Below are 22,375 nucleotides of genomic sequence, written 5' to 3' on the forward strand. Positions count from 1 at the left end.
GGGAATGATTAATGGACTTCAATGTCTGTACACTAATGCGCAAAGCATGGGAAATAAACAAGATGAGCTTGAGCTCTTGGTACAGCAAACTAAATATGACATAATAGGCATCACTGAAACCTGGTGGGATAAGTCCCACGATTGGAATATAATAATGGAGGGATACAATCTATTTCAGAGAAACAGACCAGACAAGAAAGGAGGAGGAGTGGCATTACATGTCAAGGATGTGTATACCTGTGAAGAGATCCAAGATTTAGAACCTCAAAGCCAAAGTGAGAGCATTTGGGTCAAAATTAAGGGAGAGAAGAATAACAGTGACCACATTGTGGGAGTTTACTATAGATCCCCAAGCCAAACGGAGGACATGGATGCCTTCCTGGAACAGATGGCCAAGCATGCAAAAGGAAGGGAGATAGTAGTAATGGGGGACTTCAATCACCCGGATATTTGTTGGATGTCAAACTCAGCCAAGAGCATAAGGTCAAACAGATTCCTCACTGGCCTTGCAGACAACTTCGTTGTCCAGAAAGTGGGAGAAGCAACAAGAGGAACTGCCATTTTAGATCTGGTCCTAACCAATGTTGATGACCTGGTTAGTGGGGTAGAAGTGGAAGGATCATTAGGCGCGAGTGATCATGCTCTTCTGAAGTTTACTATACAGCGGAAAGGAGCAGCCAAGCATACTAGGACTCAATTTCTTGACTTTAAGAAAGCAGACTTCATAAAACTTAGGGAAGTGCTGGGTGAGATCCCATGGACAGTAATACTAAAAGGAAAGGGAGTTCATGATGGCTGGGAGTTTGTTAAGAGGGAGATAGTAAAAGCACAACTTCAGGCAATACCAATGAGACGGAAACATGGAAGGTGCCTAAAGAAGCCAGGGTGGCTATCTAAAGAACTTTTAACTGAGTTAGGATTAAAAAAGGATGTGTACAAAAAAATGGAAAAGGGGGGAAACCACCAAAGAGGAATTTAAACAAATAGCCAGCACGTGTAGACACAAAGTCAGAAAAGCTAAAGCACAGAATGAACTCAGGCTTGCTAGAGAGGTTAAAAGCAACAAAAAAGGCTTTTATGGGTATGTTTGTAGCAAAAGGAAGAACAAAGAAACAGTGGGGTCACTCAGAGGAGAAGATGGTGAAATGCAAACAGGGGACACAGAAAGGGCTGAACCCCTCAATGCCTTCTTTGCCTCAGTCTTCTCCGATAAAGAAAACAATGCCCGACCTGAAGAATTTGGAGCAAATGATTCAGCAGAGGAAACACAGCCCAGAATAACTAAGGAGATAGTACAAGAATACTTGGCTAGTTTAGATGTATTCAAGTCTTCAGGGCCAGATGAACTGCATCCAAGAGTATTAAAAGAACTGGCAGATGTGATCTCAGAACCACTGGCAGTCATCTTTGAGAATTCCTGGAGAACAGGTGAAGTCCCAGCAGACTGGAGGAGGGCAAATGTTGTCCCTATTTTCAAAAAGGGGAAAAGAGAGGACCCAAATAATTACCGCCCAGTCAGTCTGACATCAATACCAGGGAAGATTCTGGAGCAGATCATTAAGCAAACAGTCTGTGAGCACCTAGAAAGGAATGCTGTGATCACCAATAGTCAGCATGGATTTCTGAAAAATAAGTCATGTCAGACTAACCTGATCTCGTTTTTTGACAGAATTACAAGCCTGGTAGATGAAGGGAACGCAGTGGATGTAGCCTACCTTGATCTCAGCAAGGCATTTGACAAGGTGCCCCATGATATTCTTGTAAAGAAGCTGGTAAAATGCGGTCTTGACTATGCTACCACTCAGTGGATTTGTAACTGGCTGACTGACCGAACCCAAAAGGTGCTCATCAATGGTTCCTCTTCATCCTGGAGAAGAGTGACTAGTGGGGTGCCACAGGGTTCTGTCTTGGACCCGGTCTTATTCAACATCTTTATCAACGACTTGGACGATGGACTCAAGGGCATCCTGATCAAATTTGCAGATGACACCAAACTGGGAGGGGTGGCTAACACCCCAGAGGACAGGATCACACTTCAAAACGACCTTGACAGATTAGAGAACTGGGCCAAAACAAACAAGATGAATTTTAACAGGGAGAAATGTAAAGTATTGCACTTGGGCAAAAAAAATGAGAGGCACAAATACAAGATGGGTGACACCTGGCTTGAGAGCAGTACATGGGAAAAGGATCTAGGAGTCTTGGTTGACCACAAACTTGACATGAGCCAACAGTGTGACGTGGCAGCTAAAAAAGCCAATGCAATTCTGGGCTGCATCAATAGGAGTATAGCATCTAGATCAAGGGAAGTAATAGTGCCACTGTATTCTGCTCTGGTCAGACCTCACCTGGAGTACTGTGTCCAGTTCTGGGCACCACAGTTCAAGAAGGACACTGACAAACTGGAATGTGTCCAGAGGAGGGCAACCAAAATGGTCAAAGGCCTGGAAACGATGCCTTATGAGGAACGGCTAAGGGAGCTGGGCATGTTTAGCCTGGAGAAGAGGAGGTTAAGGGGTGATATGATAGCCATGTTCAAATATATAAAAGGATGTCACATAGAGGAGGGAGAAAGGTTGTAGAATCACAGAACTGTAGAGTTGGAAAGGTCCATGAGGATCATCTATTCCAACTCCCTGCAATGCAGGAATGCAGTATGCAGCTGTCCCATACAGGAATCAAACCTGCAACCAGCACCACACTTTAACCAACTGAGCTATCCAGAATCCTAAATGCTAAAGGCAGAAGGCTAGAAAGCCCTGCCCAGGAGGATACACATGGCCCTTTAGATTCCTGCTATTACCCTTGCATAATTCCTATATAGGATTTACTCAGTCAGTGAGGGTAATTCAAACTTACCTCTACAGCAAAGAGGACTCACTCGCTTCTTGCTACAGGAAAGTTGATATTGTCCGGAATCCCATGGGTAATCTGGATATGACCCTGCAAGCTCTTTTCTGTAATATGCTGCATGATTGCAGCCAGTGAGTAGTTTCTGTAGAAGCACACTTTCTGTCATGGATTGCTACCACATAGCTCACTGCTACTAGGAGCCATGTATGATTTTAATTCCTTTAACCATGCCAGTAAATTAAACAAAAAAACCAGGATCCACTGGACTCCTAACAGCCCAAACAATCACTTGACTACAACCAATACACAGTAAAAACGAGCTGCAGCAGGAGCAAAGTTTTTCTTCAGTTGTTTCACTAGGCATGTTTACACCACACATTTCATCACCAGACAGATTCTTGTGAAAAGCTCAATCAGGCAATCAGAATGCACACTAATTTGCAATCCAACAATGGAAGGACAGTCACAACAGGATAGCTGTATATGAACTATTGCAGCTACTCAAATATTCATTTCTCTACCAGCACAGAAAGCACAGAAAAGGAACAGCCTGGATTAATTGTCTCAAGAAAGCAACTTGACTTGACAGAAAGACATCCTGTGCTGTGTCTTCTAAATTGTGAAAGAAAACAATGCTATGGGAAATCTGCCAAGGTTCTTCTAATACGTTACAGCATGTCATAAAAAGGATATCAAGGGACTCTTCACCATGAATGCCAAACACAAAATAAAAGTGATCTATAAAAAACTGAAATGTCTCCACACTTGAAGTCCTTGCTTTCACTAAGATTTCCTAAGAAGCACATTTTTTCCTATGGCACAAGATGCATAGAGTTTAAGGAGTCAATGAATAAGCTACAAAATGAGATGGTTTTGTTTAAGATTGTTCCACCCTATATGTGAAATACAACAGAATAGCCTTAAACATATACAGTCATACCTCGGGTTACAGATGCTTCAGGTTGCGTATTTTCAGGATGCGGACCGCCGAAACCCAGAAGTACCGGAGTGAGTTACTTCCAGGTTTCGGCGGTTGCGCTTTAGGCATGCGCAGAAGCACCGAACTGCAACCTGCATGTGCGCAGACGCGGGTTGTGAACGCTGCGGGATGCGAATGTGCATCCCGTACGATCACGTTCGCAACCCAAGATTCCACTGTATAAGAACTTAATCATCTTCATGGCTACAACCTCCGCCTCAACAGTAGATCTATCATCACCTCCAAGCCATCAAGAGCTACTAGTTCCTTTAGGTGGACAAGAGTCCCCTGTACACTGCTTATGTACTATCAATCTGCACACGAGGGACTGTACACAGGGCTATTTTTCTGCTTCACTGCAATGCATTGTTTTGGCCTGAGGGAAGCAACTGTACATTCAGTTCTCACAACTGTGTCCTTTATTTATTAATAGGCTTGCATTATGAAAGTTCCATGCATAGTTGTGACATCCTACTTTAAGGCAGGGAAAGTTATCAAAGACAGCACTCAGATGAATGGGCCAGGGGAGGCCAACACCCTTCTTTATAAGAAGTGAAGAAAGTTTTATGAGAAGCTATGCCGATATTTCACAGTACACAAACACGTAGTCTATATATGTTAGCATTGTCAAGTAAAGCTAAGATACCCATATAAGATGGTGAACAATGACCAGTCTGCACCCTGACATTCACTGCAGGTGATTTGCATATTGCTTGGTTTTTGCACTTATTGAATAACGAATTTAAAGGGAGGGGGTCATCAAATTCACAAAACTACCACTATGATGGGACTTCCCTTGGACACTGCCATTCTGTGTCTTAGTATGGTCTTAGTTGATGTTCTGTCAAGGCAGGAAAGGGTTTTCATACTCTCTCATTCTGGCAATAACTAAAATACATTCCTGTATCATCAGAAGCAGGGCTTCATTCTTTTATATAAGGTATGAAAGGATGATTTCAACCAGAAATGTTTTTTGTAAGTTGCAGCATAGTAGGCTGACCCACGCAGCTGTTACCCTGGAGCAAACCTGGTCATTACTCCAGTACCCCAAAGAGGAGGTACAAGAATCCTCCAGAGCATCTCTCCAAGAGATTAGCTTCTTACCACTCGACTTAGTGTGTGCCAAGGGCAAGCAGCATGTCCAGTCATGCTGTAGTACAAATAAGGCTTAGAAGCATGCACTTTAATGCCACGTATATTACATGGGAAGAAAATCGTTCATGTTTCTTTGAGCCAGGGGGTGGTGCCTAATGCCTTGAAGGGGGCAGTAGGGTGACTGTTCCTACAAACCCTTACTTGGACTCTGAGAAAGTTGAGAATTATCCCTTAGTCACAAATACCACTTCTGGTGGTAAAGCACTGTACAACTTTAGATTTTGGGGTGATATTGGTGGCCCTACTAAAGACCCTCCTGAAGGACCCATTTTAATCCAGGACTGGTTTGGGGACAGAATTGGCCTTGGATTACCTTCTATGGGAGAGATATAAGGGAAGCACAACCCTGTTGGTTCTTGCTTGATCTCTCAGTGGCTTTTGATAGCATTGACCATGGCATCTGACTACAGCAGCCTTTCTCAACCTTGGGTCCCCAGATGTTGTTGGACTACAACTCCCACCATCCTTCACCACTGGTCCTCCTGGCTAGGAATGATTGGAGTTGTAGTCCAACAACATCTGGGGATCCAAGGTTGAGAAAGCCTGGACTAGAGGGTCTCCAGAGTTGGGGATAGTATTTTACCATGGTCCCACTCCTACTTAGGGTGGCAGGTTCAGAGAACAGCATTAGATAACCAGGTTGCACGGTGATGCCTATCAGTCAGGGCTTGTGAACCTTCTTCAACCACACTGACATAGGCCACCCCTCTAAGGGTCACATACCAGTGACTGGCATGGTCAATGTATACAGAGAACATGCTACACACATACAAACCACACAAACAGCACACACTCACCACCATGCCACTACCCAATGCACAACTCATTCCTCCCCCTCGCCAAAATGCTGTGTTGTAAAGAGATTACTGCAATGTGTTATACAAGGAGCTGCCTCTGAAGACTGTTCAGAAAGTCCAGCTGGTGCAGAATTCAGTGGCCGGGGTGCTCACGAGGGCAAGTCCATTTGAGCATATTGCGCCAATCCTGGCCCAACTGCATTGGCTGCCAATTAGTTTATGGGCCCGATTCCAAGTGCTGGTTTTGACCTACAAAGCCTTAAATATCTGAGGACTGCGATACCTCAAGGACAGCCTCTCCTCATATAAACTGACCCAGACACTGTGATCATCATCTGATGCCCTTCTTCATGTGCCTCCTCCATGAGAGTGGAGAGGTCCAGAGAGTGGCAACACAAGAACAGACCTTTTCTGCAGTGGCTTTCCAGTTTGTGGAATGCTCTCCCCAAGGAGGCTCGCCTGGCACCTTCATTATATATTTTTAGATGCCAGGCAAAAACATTTCTCTTTAAACAGGCCTTTGGCTGGTTAACATTCTATGTCCTTTTAACTGTGTTGTGGGAGGGGGCTACTGTATTAGTTTGTGTTTTTGTTTTAGCACTGCAGATGAATATGGTCACTATTTAGTGGTCATATTACTACAGTGGTACCTCAGGTTACATACTCTTCAAGTTACAGACTCCGCTAACCCAGAAATAGTACCTCGGGTTAAGAACTTTGCTTCAGGATGAGAACAGAAATCATGCTCCGGTGGTGCGGCGGCAGCAAAAGGCCCCATTAGCTAACGTGGTGCTTCAGGTTAAGAACAGTTTCAGGTTAAGAACGGACCTCCAGAACAAATTAAGTACTTAACCCGAAGTACCACTGTACAGCGTGGACACCTCTTCCAAATCCCACAGCAATAAGAGGTTCCCCTAACCAGAGGAAGAGGACAGAAAGCCTTTTTAGTGCAATCTCAGCAGGATCCTATATTGATATGAGATTTTGCTTTACAAAAACGACTGCCAAAAGAATAACAAGAGTGACTAAAGAAGACAGAAGTGTAAAAGCTACATGGAAAGGACTGTTGTAATCTCTTGGTTAATCAAACGACTCCCCCTTTGTACAGAGGCAAAATATGCAACACAATATTGCCAGCACACGCAATCCAATTATGCAAAGATACGATCGCCAAAGTATTTACACATAGATGAAAGCAAAAGGCAAATATTTTTCTCATGCAATTCTCCTAACATTGTCCAACTTATATTATGCCAACTTCTCATGTATTTGACCCTAGTGACATTTTTTAAAAATTCCATTATATTTATGTCCTGTTTTTCAATGCTGTATACAACACTGTCAAAAGGTAGCTTTAAAACAATGAAACCACCGCAAAATATAATAGAATATAAGTAGCCACATTAATAGGACACAATAGTCAAAGATTAAAAGGTTATTGGGGGGAAAATGGCCTTAGCTGTGGACCTGCATGAAAGTAGGGAAGGAGTCCAGAGCTTTCACCAGGGACAGCATTCAACCATCTAGGTACTACCAGAAAGAAGGCCCTATCTCTGCTGCTCACCTACCGTACCTCTGATGGCAATGGGATATACAGACAAGTAATTTTCACTGTGTCTTTAACACTCAGGTATGACACTTAAAATATCCTGGTCTTAGTCCTGCCCCCCGTTACAAACTTGTTTCTCAGCTCAATTCAGGTTGATTGTACAGTGGTACCTTGGGTTACAGACACTTCCGGTTACAGACTCCGCTAACCCAGAAATAGTACCTTGGATTAAGAACTTTGCCTCAGGATGAGAACAGAAATCATGCTTCGGCGGCGCAGCAGCAGCGGGAGACCCCATTAGCTAAAGTGGTACCTCAGGTTAAGAACAGTTTCAGGTTAAGAACAGACCTCCAGAACGAATTAAGTTCTTAACCTGAGGTACCACTGTATTAACTAAAGCCCTCAAGGTCCTATCTTTTCCTTGTGGAGGGAGCACTCCCTCAGGAGTAAATCTGCTATTTAAGAAGGAAGGTACATGATAGTAGTGAGAGAGCCGGAGCAAATAACTGACAGAGCCTGAGAAAAAACTGTTTTGGATTAACTAGCCCAGAATAACCACTGTCCTGCTTCAATTTTCACCATGGCTATCTCAGATTAGAATTCTTAATCCTAACTGCCACTGGGGAAGGAACAAAAAGCAAGAAAGGAACTGGTGGGGGTGGAAGAATGGGCCATCTTCAGATGATGTCAGGGGCTGTGCTTACATGGTAGCTAATGGAGATGTTGTAAGACGGGACAAGCTGCATTCTGAGATCCCATCCTGAAGACCATTTTTACCAGTGGATGAGGCTGCCCACCTGTCAATCATACCTCATCACCATGGCATCAGGTGAACCACTTAGCCCTGCTATGGCTGGGGATTGTCTGCACAATGGAGTTCTCATTGAGAAATCCTAGCCACTTGGTGCCAACAAAATTAGCTGCAGGAGCAACTTGTCGTCTCACACTGTTTTCCACAGTAGGTCCATAGATATCACACGGATACCCAAATAAATGCTCAGTCTGAGACCTCAGATGCACACAAATGAAGCTCTTTACTGGAAAAAGATATTGGGCTGTAACTTATGATGCCTTGTACTAGTGGAAAGCGCTTCTGCTCATGCAAGTTGAGCCATCCAGTTTTTAGTATTTCCTCCTCCCCACGACAGCCTTCCATGCCATATCCCACGTTTCCAAGAGAGTTCCCCAACCTTTAGGAGCAGCATAGAAGGCATGGAGTGGAGCTGGCAGGATCAATCCCAAAAAGATAATGTACCCCACTATACACAATCATGTGCTGCTAGTGCAAAACCGCTGCTGGATACTGCAGCTAACAAGTGAATGTGCCACAGACTGCACATAAGAAGTAAAAGAAGAACTCCAAGAATTGCAGCCACACACTTCACCAGCCTTTCTTCCCAATAAAGTTCTCTTCCTTTTATGTCACAACTGGTCAAACGTATCATAGATGAGCTGCTGGCCTCAATGTTTCATCCTTAAGTCAATGCTCTAAATTGCCTTAAACTGCCTGCATCAGTGGTTCATGGACCACAGTTAAGAACCACTGTTGGCAAAGGGCTTCAAACTTAACATGAATCAGGCCTCACAGGAAAGATAAGAGAACATATTTTGTGGTTCTTCTACAGTTCCTTATCCAGCTCATTCTAATGATTTATCAATGATCCAGAAAATGGTAAGAGAAAGATCGGCCTGTGCTTACAGCTACTTAACAACTGTGAGAAATTGAGCACACTTATCAATTTGGGTTATGGAATTTATATCCTTTGTATTACAAGGGCTATAACTAACTTGAAATGGATCACCCAACTCAGGCATAGCAAATAAACCTTGTAACACAACCTTGTGTCAGCTCAGTTGTTTCACTGACTGGCAACAGTATCACGACAACTATACTAATGCCATCATCTAATACAAATACTCTTCAGTTTTCAATCACAGGTAATCTATGCTTAAAATAAATGACAGACATTGGCTATTTTAGAATAGGAACCAAGACAAGGCAGAACAGGCAGAATTTTAATCTTCCTCGGCTCCTGGTGACTATAAAGAATAAAAGCGCATGAATACCCTGGATAGCTGAGATTTTGAAAATTAATACAGGTTGCTCCCTCCATCCCACACAGGGAGCTAAACATGTCCTCAAAATGAAATAACCTTTTGAAATAATTGAATTCTTCAATTAAAAAAAAGGCATACTCAGTAATTTTCTATTAAGAAGAAATGCTAAATTCTTTCCTTTTCAAGGCTGTTGTCTGAAGAAGGAAGGAGCCAGTTCATTAACTCTGATGTTATTTTGGTAGTGAGATAACAATTCAGCTTTGTGTATGCAGGCGATGCAAACTAGATAAGACACATTACTTTATCCACCTCTTCCCTACCTAAAAAGGCATCTCACCCCAAATGGACAGCAGCAACATACTAACAGAGAAAGTGATGTCAAAACCAAATGACAAGACAACTGACAACAGACCACCATGAAAGTCATGGTATTAAAATTTTACAAATATCACACAGTGGGTGTTCTATCAGTGAGAACAGGAGACACATTCAATTATCGTTTGCTTTACTCATTTCTCTACCCTGAATTAAATGGCAATGCACTTGCAGCAACAAGAGTGCCTAGAATGCCAAATAAATCCCTCTGGTGACAAGGACAACAGTAACCCTGTGGATTTCATCATCATCAACAGATCCTGCTTAGTAGCCCCCTGCTCCTGTCACCTGGGTGCCTTCACCGATATGGCCAGACACTGAATAAATTTCTGGGCTTTTTCTCTGTATCTGAATAGGAGAGGTTCTAAAACTCTTCCGGTACATTAAAAACCCCCACATATTTTAACTGGTTTGGCTACAGCAGTCCAAACTGGCAGAAGACAGTACATCAGGCATACTTCCTACAAAAAGTAAAGTAGCTTTTTGAGAGTGAGGGGTCTTCATGTACAATACGTCAAAGAGAAATTCTGCCCTGATATAGAGCACACACCCACACACACAAACTCTACAGTTCATGAACAGGCAGAAGCTGAACCTGGTCAATCCTGAGTCAGAAAGCATCCAAACATTATAAATCAAAAGTTGATCCAAAGGAAGAGAAGGGGCTCTGCAATATGCCCTCTGCTTATGTTTGACGGTTAACCTTGTGCCAGTGCTTTTTTGAGCCATGTGTACACAAGAGCCACTGCTCAGATTAATTTGGGACTCTCTGCGGAGTAAGAAGCTTTAATGGTGGGAAACTTGTTTGTGGCTGTACGGCTACTGGAAACAACATCTGAGGTTGCTGCAGCTTAAGTGAGATGAAGAAGAAACATGGAAACTGTTTCCAGGCCACTGGTGAAAGAGACATGTAGGTTTTGAAAATACAACCTTGCTGGTGGGCAGCACTGTGGTAAATGCCAATCATATTTAACACAAATCTAAACTATGCTACCAAGACAGCTAATCAGATCTCTGTGGGAAGCCTGCAAGTTGAACCTGAGCCAAAAAGCACTTTCCCCACTTATCACTTTCACTAACTGGCATTCAGAGGTATATTGCCTCAGGTAGTTGGGTTAACACAGCCATTGTGTATCTAGTAACTATTGATAGCCTTATCCTCCTTGAATTTGTCTAATCTTTCTCTAATGTCATCCAAATTTGTTGCCATCACTTCCTCTTTTGGAGTAGTTATCTTCTGTTATCTGTCCAGAATAGGATGAACTATGTAATGGTATAAATGCAAATAAGAAGAGAATAAAGCTGAGGACAGACTACTGGAACAGCAGCTATGAGGAATATTTCAAATTCAGTCGTGAATGAGAATTTATGGAACATCTCAAAGAGTTAAGAAACAACCCCCCTACCAAGAACTACAGAGCTTATGTATGTTATGTTTTACATTGCCAAGTCACTTTGAGACTTGTTATTGTACAAAGTGACTGATAAATGGTCAATAATAATGAAGTATCATCTTCCTTATTGGTTAAGCCAATTTTGAAGAAGGAAAACAAATTCATATTCTGAGTTATAATCAGGCTTATATATAGTGTGGTGGAGTCTCCTTCTTTGGAGGTCTTTAAGCAGAGGCTTGACAACCATATGTCAGGAGTGCTCTGATGGTGTTTCCTGCTTGGCAGGGGGTTGGACTCGATGGCCCTTGTGGTCTAATAGAGTTGGTCTATTCCAACTCTATGATTCTATGTTTCTATAGTGCAGCCCTGAGTTTTTGAGCTACAGGGGGACGGTAAACAAAAAAAGGATGGGCAATGACAATATCTAGAAGGACAATCCGTAGATTCTACAAAAATAGGATGCTGTCAGAAAATAACTACAACATTCAAATGGCTGCTTTACTTTAATATGTATAAACAGGTACCTGACAGCTGTTGGAACAGGAAAGCACTCTGGTCATTATATCTGATAATTATGTTATGAGAACAGATTCGTGGCGAGGATTCCTAAATTTCATTTCTCAAATTACTGGGTATAAATCATCACATTTAGCATCAATCTGTTCACTGAGATTACCAAGGACACAGTGTTTCCAGTTTACATTATTTTTGTGAGAAAATCACTTCTAGAATCGTAGCAGCCAGAAACTGGAAGACATTTCTCAAGCTGGATATGAAGAACTGAGTAACAAGTAAGAATTTACTATGTAAAAATAGCTGAGAATTTGATCAATTTCTTAAAAGTGGGGGGAAACATAGAGCTTATTTTCTAAAATTTCCAAGCCATGGGTATTATTGTAAGATCCATTTTCTGCTATAATTGACTACTCTTATAGCATATATATATATATATATATATATATATATATATATATATACACACACACCTACCTAGCCAAATATATAATTTGGAGCTATGCTAGCGACTTTCTATTTCTAAGAAAATGTTAAGACATTCAGATTAACCAGGTGCAGCTGGAACAGGCCAGACTTCTCTTATGCAGCTCCAACTTGCATAAAAATATAAATATGAATACTCAAGGAAACAGACAAAGCCCGCCCCTCCAACCAGATGAAAACACATAGACAAATGAGGCATGCAAATTGGATTTTTCACTCAGAGCTGCATATTAGTGGTCTAGCCCATGAATACACATAGAGGGGTGTGTGTGAGTCTGCACTCCCAAGAGCATATTGAAACATAACTATTTTGCTTAGAGGAAGTACAGATTTTCATTTTACTGTACAATCAAGAAAGTGAAACATCTGACATTAGCAGTTTAGCTACTGTCACTTGAAATCTACCACATATACAAGCTCATAAGAACAACCACCAGAACTGGAAACCTTTCCTTAACTACCACACTTAGAAACTATCAAGCCTGCGAAGCATGCACAACTTGAGAGGCAGACTATTTAGGAAAAAAATGAACTTAAGTTCTTTCTGTGGAACATTAAGCCTCTCCAGATTTCTGCAATACATCAGCATATTGGCTGTTACGCTGTACAGTTTTTTTGGGGGGAAGACTTTCTCTGAATCTTTATTTTTAAAAAAATCACTAGGTGTCAACCCTCCCCACAAAAATATTCTTCTAGCAGCATTTTCGACCGAAGTGTAAAGCAACCTGGTTGGCTTCCATGCAGGCGATGGCCTCTTCCAAGAGGGAAAACTCCACGCAGATATAGCCATAGTCGTAACCTGGGGACAGCATTTAAATACAGACGGGATTTGCGTTAGTGCCAGAAAGCCACAATTTCAGTACCCAGTTTCCCCTTCCCTTCAGCACACACCCATTTACCGCCACCCTATGCTCCCCATAAAACAAAACAAAGGCAATAGTTGTGCTTTTAAAAACTGGTCTTAAACATTGTAAAATTCAGTAGGCAATGTGGGTTTCCATTAAAAAGCCATCAAAAGTGTAAAGGGCTCATTCTCCTAGAAATTAAGGAGATACTGAACACTACAGAGTTACACCCATTTCAAAAGTCCAGGCAGCAGAGTCTGGTTTCAATGGCATCCTTTCAACCCTTGTGAAACCAAGAAGTCAAAGTGCTTAAGTTTTTGTTAATTTTTTACTACAGTAATAGTATTAGTCTCAGAATCTTTTTCACCCCAAGTGAAGATCATTTATTTAACCCTTTTGATTTTGATTTTTAAACTGATCTAATGCAGTTCTAAAACACTGCAAGAAAATTAACACGACTACCCTAAAATGTTAATGTTCCTTTCTTCACAGGTAGTCCAAGTTAAAGGACAAGCAATTTTTTTTTTGAGGGGTCCATTTGTAATCTCTTTAACCATATTGTAAAATGGTTAGTTAACCATATTCCACTAATAGAATAGTATTTTCTAGTGATGAAAGTTATTTCAAGAAGCAATGCACCCATCTGCCTGAAACGGAGGCCAGAAGGGTACATAAAGATGTCCTTACCTCAAAATTATCAAGGATTCATAACCATCTAAATTAATACCAAGGCTTACTCAAGGGAAGATGTGTCACTTTAAGCAGGGAACAGTGTGCAAAGTTTCCAAGGCTGAAACTGCAAGAACTGGTTTGCAATGGAATAATTCACAATGAAACAAAAATAAAACATTTTGTTTTGACTGCTTCATCTACTCAGATGCTTCAGTTCTTTTCACAAATAATACAAAACATAAACATTATGTACTAACTCTGTCCGATCTGGTACTGCAGATAGAACAAATTAAGGCAACAGAAGGCCTTGTGTAGCACAGATAAGTAACTGGCACAGGAGTATGAATAGGTTTTGTTTTTGTTTTTTCTTTAAAGAAAACAAGCAAACAAATACCAGAAACTCTATGTGACATACACACACACACACCATCTTTGTCTATCAGGAGATATCCACCTTCCTCTGCCATGAAATCACTGGAAAGATGCTGTGTCCTAAAACTAGTTTGCAATGCTTCGGTCTCCTTATCACTCAGCGCTGAACTTTTTACAGGTAGCATAGGGATGTGTGATATAAGAACCTATGGAATTTGGCTAAGGTGGGGGGAAAGGAAGAGCACATCAATTACAAGTTTCCTGGGGGTTGGAGGATCCAGAACATTTCTATGCCATCTGGTGGGATTTTCTTTCTTATGCTTTGGACCTTGATGATCAAGATTCACCATCTACGTCAGCTCAGGACATATGGATGACTTGAGTTATATTAGTTTCTTACCATTTCCTTTTCTTACTATTTATTGCTTCTTTTGCTTTCTATATACCATGATGTAATACCCTGCTACTGCACTTTTGGGTTGTTAATAATGCCAATGATTATTATTTTTTTAAGCAGCATTTCATAATGTACAACAACATTTATCCATATTGTGATGTCATCACATTGTATGTTGTGTGTCCATCCCTAACCAATATTATTGGTGGCGGCTGTTAAGCAAATTTACAGCAAGAGTATGTCATGACATGACTTGCTACACAACCGAAGGGCAAAGAGGGCAGAATATTTAAAGGAGATGTCATATTCAGCAGTATCTCCATGTCACTAATAACTAAAATTTTGGCTAACGGTGTTAGATTTTGTCTATTTCCTGGTGGGGGGACGACCAGCAGATTGAGTAATGCCCATGCCTATGTATCTGGAAGATGAGCTGCTGAATTAAGCAGCTTTATAAAGGTTTCTTGAAGGCAAAACTACATTTTATTTTATTTTTATTTAACAGAATTGAAAACAAAACCTCTAAAAACAGTCTCATGCTATCTGTCTACCTACTTATAGTGTGAAAATTTGCATTCTAGTGAAATACATTTGCAAGCAGCAGATTTTCCTCTGCCTCCACACACCCCAGCAATACAGCTGCCATCAGGTAAAGATACTAGGGAAAGGATTGTACAGATCTATAAATTCCCAATCGGAAATAAAATTTGTGACACATTTTTACCACAAGACTAACTGTTGTGACTTTCTATTAGAAACAAACACTAAGGATGAAATTAATCATATTCTACACAAACGATAGATAATGCCTTCTGTCATTAAATCTATTTTTACTTCCATGTACTGAGACAATCTCCCACTTTAAGATCTTAATAAAAATCAAATGTTTATTTACTATACCTCTCACAAGGCCAGCAAGAGTTGCATGCAATTTTAATGAGTTTATATTTTAATTTACACTGAAATATGGAAATAGTTTTCTTTTATCCCAATAACCCTGAAGTATATGTTAGGTTGGCTTCTCACAGCCTGTCCAACGCCACTTGGTAAGCTTTGTGACCAAGCAGTGATTTTCAAGCTCATTCTCTGCCATACAAATTCAGCACTATCCACACAGCACCCCAAACAGATTTCTCAGCAATTCAAAGCAGGATCAAGATGACAATTGCCTCAAACTTTCTATGAACTGCCTATTTGGATTTTGGTTTAAGCATTTTTTAAAATTTATTTGCTTATCAACAGGATTTTTAGACTAGGTTTCACTTTTCAAAAATACCAAAGCGGTTCAAATCATAACACACAAAACCTTAAAAAACTCCAGTAAGTCACAGTAAAAACATCACAGTAAATAAAAACAACAATTTTTCATAACAACGTCACAGCAGCCAACAGCAACAGGAAACAACACTAGCAATCAGGAAAAGTTCATGGCAGGAAACATGCCACCTTTAGTGCCCACCAAATCTGAACAGAAAAAACATTCTATAAGGTAGGTGCCACAACAGAAAAGGCCCTTCTCCAGGTGCCCACCAAAGAGATATTTGTAGGTTGAGCCGCAGTAAGGAGGGCCCCTTCAGCAGACAGTAATGACTGGGTCAGTCTGTTGGGGATATCCATGTCTTGAGCTACTCAGGGCTATAAAGGCCAACACTAACAGCTTAAATTTGGTGCAGTAACTGATCAGCAGCCAGTGCGGTTCTTTCCACAGATGCTGTGGGTGAAACAGGAGAGTCCACTCAGCAGTGTAAAACCCATTCTTCGCTAGCTGCAGATTTTGAACCAAACCTAACAGCAACCCACAGAGATTGCATAATAGCAATCCAACCTAGAGGTTACAAACACATGGATCACAGCCAGTAGTTTACCCCCATTCAGAACCCATTGTAACTGAAGCATCAACCTAAGATGGTGAAGGGTGCTCCTTACCACAGAGGTTAAGTGAGCCACCAGTAACCAAGAGCACACCCAGACTATGTATCTGCCCCTTTTTAGGGTAAGCGCAACATCAGCCTCAATTCCCAGACCCAGGAACCACCTCTGCACAGTGCCTCAATCTTGTCAAAATTCAGCTTCAGGTTATGGGCCCTCACCTGGCCCACCACTGCATTCAGATCAGTCTATGTCAGGTACTAGACTACAACACATCAGAGAACTAATTCATTGCTCCAAATCTCCTAATGGCCACTCCCAACAACGTCATACAAATGTTTTGAATCATGGTAGGGGCCTAGGGTTAAACTCCACAATATCCATATGTTCCCTATTTGGTCTCTTCCCCACCCCATACTAGCTATTTTTTAAAACAACAAGTTGTTGTCAACAACAACAACTTGCTTAGTTTGTGCTCAGAAGTTCATGGCAGGGGGAAACCTCAAAAAAGTGTTATGTTAACATACAGCGGTATGAATTTCTCTAATGGTGACTATCATCTTACATATCTTTCTAAACATATATTTATCAGTCATCACTGGTATTTGAGCATATGGATATTTTACATAAAGGTTCAGATTGGTCTATGCCTTATAGGCACAGCAGATTGCTGGAAATGGCCTCCATACATTAGCTTACACTTGACCATATCATTTTTAATAAATTGAGAGATAAGGATTCAGTTCAGACATAATGGTTATTGGCCAGAGAATTGATCACATGACTCCACACTCCCTCCTAGTCCCTTGGCTTGCATTCATAGAACCTGGCTTATTTAAGCCACAATTATCCATGATATCAACAAACAAGCAGAAAGAAACTGTGGTTTAATCTCTTATTTAAAAAATAGGACATGAAATTTTGTATGCAGAAATTACATCACATGTAATTTCTATGAAATTGAAACCATGGAACTGTGGTTTGATGAAACAAATAGAATATGGCTCTGTCTTAATTATATTTCAGACAAGTGGCAACACTGGGAGTTTGGCTTTTTTTTAAAATAAACTTTTATTCAATAATTTATTTAGTTTTAGACTTGATGATCACATCATTCTGGGAGTTAACAAGATATCACAATGCTGGCTAGAAAACAAAGTGACTTGCTCACAAGCTCATTCACTGGATATGATGACACTGGTCAGCATTATTAGAGACAACCTACTCCTTAAAATATTTCTTGGCTCATATGAAACAAAAGGCCGTATGTCCAATTTCAAGCTGCCTGCCATAAAAATGACATTACGTTATCTCTTCCTGTGATGTACACACCCAAAATAGGGGAAATGAGATGCTTCAATGCACCAAGGCACAAACTGAAAAACCATCCCACCTCTCCCCCAAATTACTCATACACAGTGGTACCTCTGGATGCAAACGGATCCGTTCCGGAGCCCCGTTCGCATCCTGAAACGAACACAACCCGCGCCTGCGAGTGCACGGGTCGTGATTCGCCGCTTCCACGCATGTGTGTGACGTCATTTTGAGCGTCTGCGCATGCGGCGAAACCTGGAAGTAACACATTCCGTTACTTCTGGGTCACCACGGAGTGCAACCCGAAAATGCTTAGCCTGAAGCATATGACTGTACAGATCTCTTCTTCTCTTTGAGCTTCAAATCATCAACCGTCTACCATCATGCTCAAATCCTCTAGCTTGCTTAAACATCCTGTCAGATCTAGGCTGCCAAAATATATGGCAGAACACAGACTGAATTATAACTAGTCAAATCCCAGAAACAAGAGCATGAAATTGATCATGTATGATGTGGCTAGGTGAAGCGTGCATCCTTAAGAGAAGTAAGAACAAATATATTATGTCACGTTATCAGAGAGGATAGATTCAGGCCATACTTGCTCACTTTTCACATGGAGACTTACAGTTGCTATCTGGTCACATCAACGTAGCATACCTGCCTAAAGAGGCTACGTAAAATATGAACTAAATATGCCATGTTTTCAACAAGCTGCAAACTCCCTGCCTACCAGAACTTTAGCATGCATTACACAGAGGAAACTCAGTTCCACATGCAACTATTTTCTAATTAATTTAGAGAAATATCAGGGCAGCCAAAGATGAGGGGCAGAATTCAGTTATGGCAAAAACGAGTTAGAGAAGGACTGAATGAAGATCTTTCATCAAACAGATATAACCTGTAATATTCACTATAACCTAAAGTATTCACCAAACCTTATTTGTTAAATTTGTACCCCACCTTTTCATATATATATTTTTAACAAGGCAGCTAACATGAGAAGTTCTCAACCTACACAGATTGTGATAGAGAACTTTTTACGATCTCCTGCACAAGCTCTACCCCCATGCCACCCCTTCAGGGCTTACCTCCTGAGAAACCGCCCCAAGCATCAGTACAAACATCAAATCATAGTTGCAAAATACGTATCTCAAAGTGCTTTTGACTATCAAAATATGAACATAATTCAAATATTTTCATCCCTTTCTACATCCTATAGATTTATTACTCTGACAAATATATAAGGTGGCTTAAAATAGAATTTTCTTCCCAGAAAACACAGATGCCTGTAGAATACAGAACTTTCTCTGCACCCAGAATCCCCTCTCTATATTATTTTTTTCTGCTATATTGCAGCAGCACACAGAACATGGCATTCAATTTAGTTTTGGCTGAAAGCTCTGTAAATGGTTGACAGGATTTCTCAGCTCCCTAGTTTGGGTACAGCTTCTCAAGCAGTGCTGAGGACTGTTGGAAATCAAACCACACCAGGCACATTTGTAATCCCCCCCACACACGTCATAATCCAAAGAGAAGTTGCACCTTAATACAAATCAAACACATATTTTATGCCTGCTTATACATACCAGAGTGCTAAAATAAATTTCTCTCCTCTAAATTCTATTTTACTAATGATTTAATGAACTTTTCATTCAGTGTAGTTACTCATGAAACGGAACTCAACCCTACTTTATCCCAATTCTCTATTTCCCAACATACTTGTCAGAAACATAAACACTGGGATTCAATTCAAAGGATTTGTTTTTCAGCTCAAATGGTTTGCTTCAAACATTTCAAAAAGAAATCAGTTGACACCGAAAGTAAAACAAAACTGCACACACCTATGCTTTAATTCTAGTTTTTCAATATGATGCTGTATTGTTTTTAACTATTTACTACTAGCAGTCAACCTCTCTGGCAGTAGAAATACAGAAGGGTGTGAAATTATCATTTCCAAATAAATATTTTATAGTAAATATTTCTTTAATTATTATATTTATTATATTTTTTTAAAATCATAAATCTGAACAGAATCATGTTGTAAACAGCAATACATAAAGGAAGCAGAGAAGCACGGATCATATGATTTCCCTCCCAGTTAGGGGTTATTACGCTGGATGGCCTCTTTGTCGTTGCAGGAAGAATCTCCATATATTGACAAATGTCAATATCCAGCAGAACAGACTTACTTAAACTACTCAGACTTAACAGCAGAACATGGGGTGGTTTTCAACTAAATTAATTATGCGAACAGAACACTTCTGCTTGCACAATGGATCTTTCTCCCTACACGCACCCCATGCCAGCATCAAATCTGCTCCAGAGGCCTGGGGAAACCTATAGAACAGATTTAGGAGACACAGGGAGGAGAGGTGGAGGACAGAATGTTTGCCTAAGTGCTATATTGAATTTCACCCATGGTTTGGCATCACAAAAACAAGCCTTAAGCTTTCGCTCTGCTTCCTATCCCCACATGAGAAAATAAGGAACTTCCAGCCATGATCTGCATCAAACCACTATTTGCAGTTTTGCCCAAACATTAAACTATGGATTTACTGCAAGCGATGTTCAACTCATAGTTTGCAAACCTGGTTTACAGGCATTTTGCAGAAAGCTTCATTTGCTGGGTTCAGACAAACTGCAAATTGTGCTTTGCCTAAAACGGTGATCAGACGCTTCTGATCTCCATGTGCAAGCGAAGGAGGAACTGCATGATGCTAAGGTACGTGTTCAGTGCGCCAGTGATGGCCTGCTGCTACGTCTCCTCACAGCCCCCCAAGTTTCCTTCACAGAAGCAGCCCTAATAGCACAAAGACACTGCTCTTTATACACCAAGTTCAAAAAGCAGTTTGAATTTTGCTTCCCTTTAAACTGATGCAAAGTCTCCAAACAGATTCTGTACTCAGGATATTGAAAGCAGTTTGGAGAACAACTTCTGAAAAGAAACATTTGCAACTTTGTGGATATTTTCAGTGCCCGTACCCAGACTGAGGGTATATAAGGAAACTATTTGATTCCCACATCACAGCGACCCAGAAAATACGTGTACTAAGGATGTAGCACACACTAGTAGGTTACAGGACTGTTTGCTTTAAAGAAGCTCCAGATTTTAAATCCTCATAGAGATTTCTGTTACAATCAGTTCCAGAACATTTCCCCATTTTTCCTCCTGCATCTCTCACCCCTTCTGGAACTATAATATTAATGTCTCACATTCCCTACCTTCATGTTTAACCTTGTCCTTCTTTCTTTGCCTCCCCAAACCCCACCAAGAAAACTGCTAATTATTTCCTAACCAAACTTTGGACAAGTCAGGAACTTACGGATTGAGGCCAGGAGATTTTAATGAAGCCATCCTCTGAAATGAGAAGTCCAACCCAACGTATAGAAACTTGGGAAGCATATAAGTATAGAAACGTTTCTACTGAGCTATTTAGAGCTATCAGGACTTGAAAATACTGGAATTAGGTGCCACAACATCTCAAGAAAAGACTATTTGTACCTAGGATGTTACAGGGCAAGTAATCTTGCCCAATGAGAAGATTTAATAAAGAACATCCACTAGAAACAATCCACTGTCATCTCCAGAAGGCTTCCTTAGGAGTGTTTTTTGGGTTTTTTCCATGGCTAACGTAGAATTAGCAAGTCAGCTGTAAATCACCTCTGCTAAGCCTGGGCTCAATCCTGAAGAAGGCAAGGGAAGACTAGATGACCCAAAGGCCATTTAATCAATAGTAGTGAGGATGTTAGAAAAGGAAGCCATAATTGCAAAGTGAACTGTAAATCCACCCAACAGACACTGAATAAATTCTCACCTGTAGTATAATCTTTCAGGCGCATATTCTTCACTGGTGTCCCAACACACGCTTGGAAAGCATTAAGAATCTACAGAAGCAAACAAAGTTTCAGGTTAAGTTTAAAAAAACCAAAAACCCTACACGATAACATTTTTTAAAAAGGAACATTCTGTTCTACCACAGGGCTGCCTCTGAAGACAGTTTGGAAACTTCAGCTGGTGCAGAATTCAATGACCAGGTTGCTCACTGGTGCAAGACAGTTTGAGTGCATAACACCAATCTTGGCCCAACAGCACTGGCTGCCAATTAATTTCCAGATCCAATTCAAAGTGCTAGTTTTGATCTATATAGCCTTAAATGCCTCAGATCCTCAATGGCCGCCTCTCCCCCTATGAACTGACCCGGACCCTGCAATCACCATCTGAGGCCCTTATCTGTGTGTCTCCTCCGTGAGAGGTCCAGAGGGCAGCAACACGAGAATAGGCCATTTACACAGAGGCTCCCCACATGGAATGCTCTTCCCAGGGAGGCTGGCCTGGCGCCCATATTACATACATTTAGGTGCCAGGCAAACACAATCCTCTTCAAATAGGCCTTTGGCTGTTAAACCATATATGGCCTTTAAATGTGTGTGTGGGGGGGGTGTTATTGTTTTCACTATTATGTTGTGCATTTTGTGCTTTTATGTTGTCAACTGCCTAATGATCTTTGGTTGAAGGACAGCATATAAATTTAATCATCAACAACAATAAAAATAATACAACATATGGAGAAAACTGTTACTGTGGAATACTGGCTGTTCTAATTAAGTATCAAGAAGCAAAATAAATACTTACATCATCTTTTGTTGCAGTTTGAGGCACTTTTCCTAGTCGAATCAGCTTGCTTGGTTTTATATCTTTGAGGCCGGTTCTATAATCCTGGTCCTTAAAGAAAAAGTTCAAGGAAAC

The 22,375-nt window shown here is 40.9% G+C and overlaps 1 protein-coding gene across 11 annotated transcripts in view; it reads right to left on the reverse strand.

Annotated features, from left to right (window-relative positions):
- RBM6 (RNA binding motif protein 6) overlaps positions 1–22,375 on the reverse strand; it is a 56,602-nt gene that overhangs the window by 27,052 nt on the left and 7,175 nt on the right. For all 11 annotated transcript variants that reach the window (XM_083429349.1, XM_083429351.1, XM_083429350.1 and 8 more), the window contains exons 4-6: positions 22,262–22,351; positions 21,444–21,513; positions 12,885–12,958 (exon numbers count right to left, since the gene is read on the reverse strand). In XM_083429349.1, coding sequence (XP_083285475.1) covers positions 12,885–12,958; positions 21,444–21,513; positions 22,262–22,351 — 234 coding nt within the window. The remainder of the gene's footprint in view (positions 1–12,884; positions 12,959–21,443; positions 21,514–22,261; positions 22,352–22,375) is intronic.

The sequence above is a fragment of the Podarcis tiliguerta genome (genome assembly GCF_965153285.1).
Source record: "Podarcis tiliguerta genome assembly, chromosome: 2".
NCBI lineage: Eukaryota > Metazoa > Chordata > Lepidosauria > Squamata > Lacertidae > Podarcis > Podarcis tiliguerta.